The sequence below is a fragment of the Penaeus monodon genome, chromosome 28 (genome assembly GCF_015228065.2).
Source record: "Penaeus monodon isolate SGIC_2016 chromosome 28, NSTDA_Pmon_1, whole genome shotgun sequence".
Classification (NCBI taxonomy): domain Eukaryota; kingdom Metazoa; phylum Arthropoda; class Malacostraca; order Decapoda; family Penaeidae; genus Penaeus; species Penaeus monodon.
Window position 1 is genome coordinate 34,798,307 of NC_051413.1, and position 1,362 is coordinate 34,799,668.

At 43.6% G+C, this 1,362-nt stretch overlaps 1 protein-coding gene across 1 annotated transcript in view; it reads right to left on the reverse strand.

The window, feature by feature from the left end:
• The window catches only part of LOC119591546 (long-chain-fatty-acid--CoA ligase 4-like), a gene marked incomplete at its 5' end in the record, with an annotated part of 40,482 nt that overhangs the window by 9,899 nt on the left and 29,221 nt on the right, over positions 1 to 1,362 (reverse strand). Inside the window, 1 exon segment of the mRNA XM_037940297.1 lies at positions 1 to 129. Coding sequence (XP_037796225.1) covers positions 1 to 129 — 129 coding nt within the window.

The window sequence follows — 1,362 nt, forward strand, 5'->3', positions numbered from 1 at the left end:
ATGAGGCCTTTCGCTCGCCATGGCTGCTGGACGATGGCATACAGCGGGTAGGTTACGATGTCATACACGAACACCCCAACTTTGATGAGGTTGATGCCGATATTTATGGTAGCCTCGCTCATGGTCAAGCTGGAGGGGAAGAAAACAGGAATTAACGGTATGCCTAAAAAACGACTTGGTGATAATAATCTATTCATATAAAAACTTAAAATTGTGACGAATGAATCAACAGCGGTAGAAGAAAAAATGGAAAAAAATAAAACAAGTAAAAAAGCATGTAAATGAATAACTAAAAGTGACAATAATTAATCAAACCCACATTCACAATAAACCTCCACTAAGATCAACAGTAGCTTCAGTAGGTGCAGAAAAGGCACTGAGCCGCTTGGATTCGTCTTATCAGAATCGTAATAGTAATAAAGATAAGCAAAATATCAGTATTACTGTATTATAAAGATCAGAACTTTCCTCCTGAGAACAATCACTATCGCCAATCTAATGATTTATACTCTGCAAACTACCGAGATACTAGTATACCATAATCCATTCTCTAAGTTTCTTCAGATGATAAGTCCCTTGGCATTTTGAAGCCAAATGCCTGTTAATGACATCGCCGTGCCAGGGCCCAGCGATCGGCACCCCCCCCCCCCACTCCAGGCCCGAAAGGTCGCCTTACTACCGCGCGCCAGCCACCCTAAAAAGGGCAGCCATAGCACCATACATCGGCTGATCCCGCGAGATTGCGTCATCGCCGAACACAGTTCATTGTGACAACTTGTACGAAGGGTATGAATGAGAACCAGTAATTTCATAGAAGCTGGAGGACTAATTCACGCGTTTCGAGGTTTCATCTTTTCGAGAATGCCACGAGTGCCTCATCGGCCGGCACCTCCCGGCGTCGCCCGCCCACGTGCATTTGGGGTCGTGGCCGATCAAGCAACCCTTCGCCGTGCAAACGAGGCCAGCCAGCGTGGCACCACCAGGGCCACTTAACGATTTAATTACTGCCAATCTGTTGACGAATGCATCACCCAAGCCACGCAAAGGCCATAACTTTCTCGATCAAGATTAAGATCAAGAATGTAAGCCATCGAAAGGCACTGTCGTTTCGCGATGACACCAACTAAATTCACAGAAAGTATTTACTTATTCATAATCAACACTCGAGTCCCATTTCCTGCAGATTACTAATGGCGATAGGATTTCCGGCTATGAAATGCAATAAAAAAAAATTCGATACCAAACCGAGTCACTCCAAATGAATGAAAATAAGCAATCATAAATATATAAACTTATATCCAAACTAAAAATGATCGGTTTAGTTTTTGAGTTCGGACACTTTCCACCTGACGCATTTTCCCA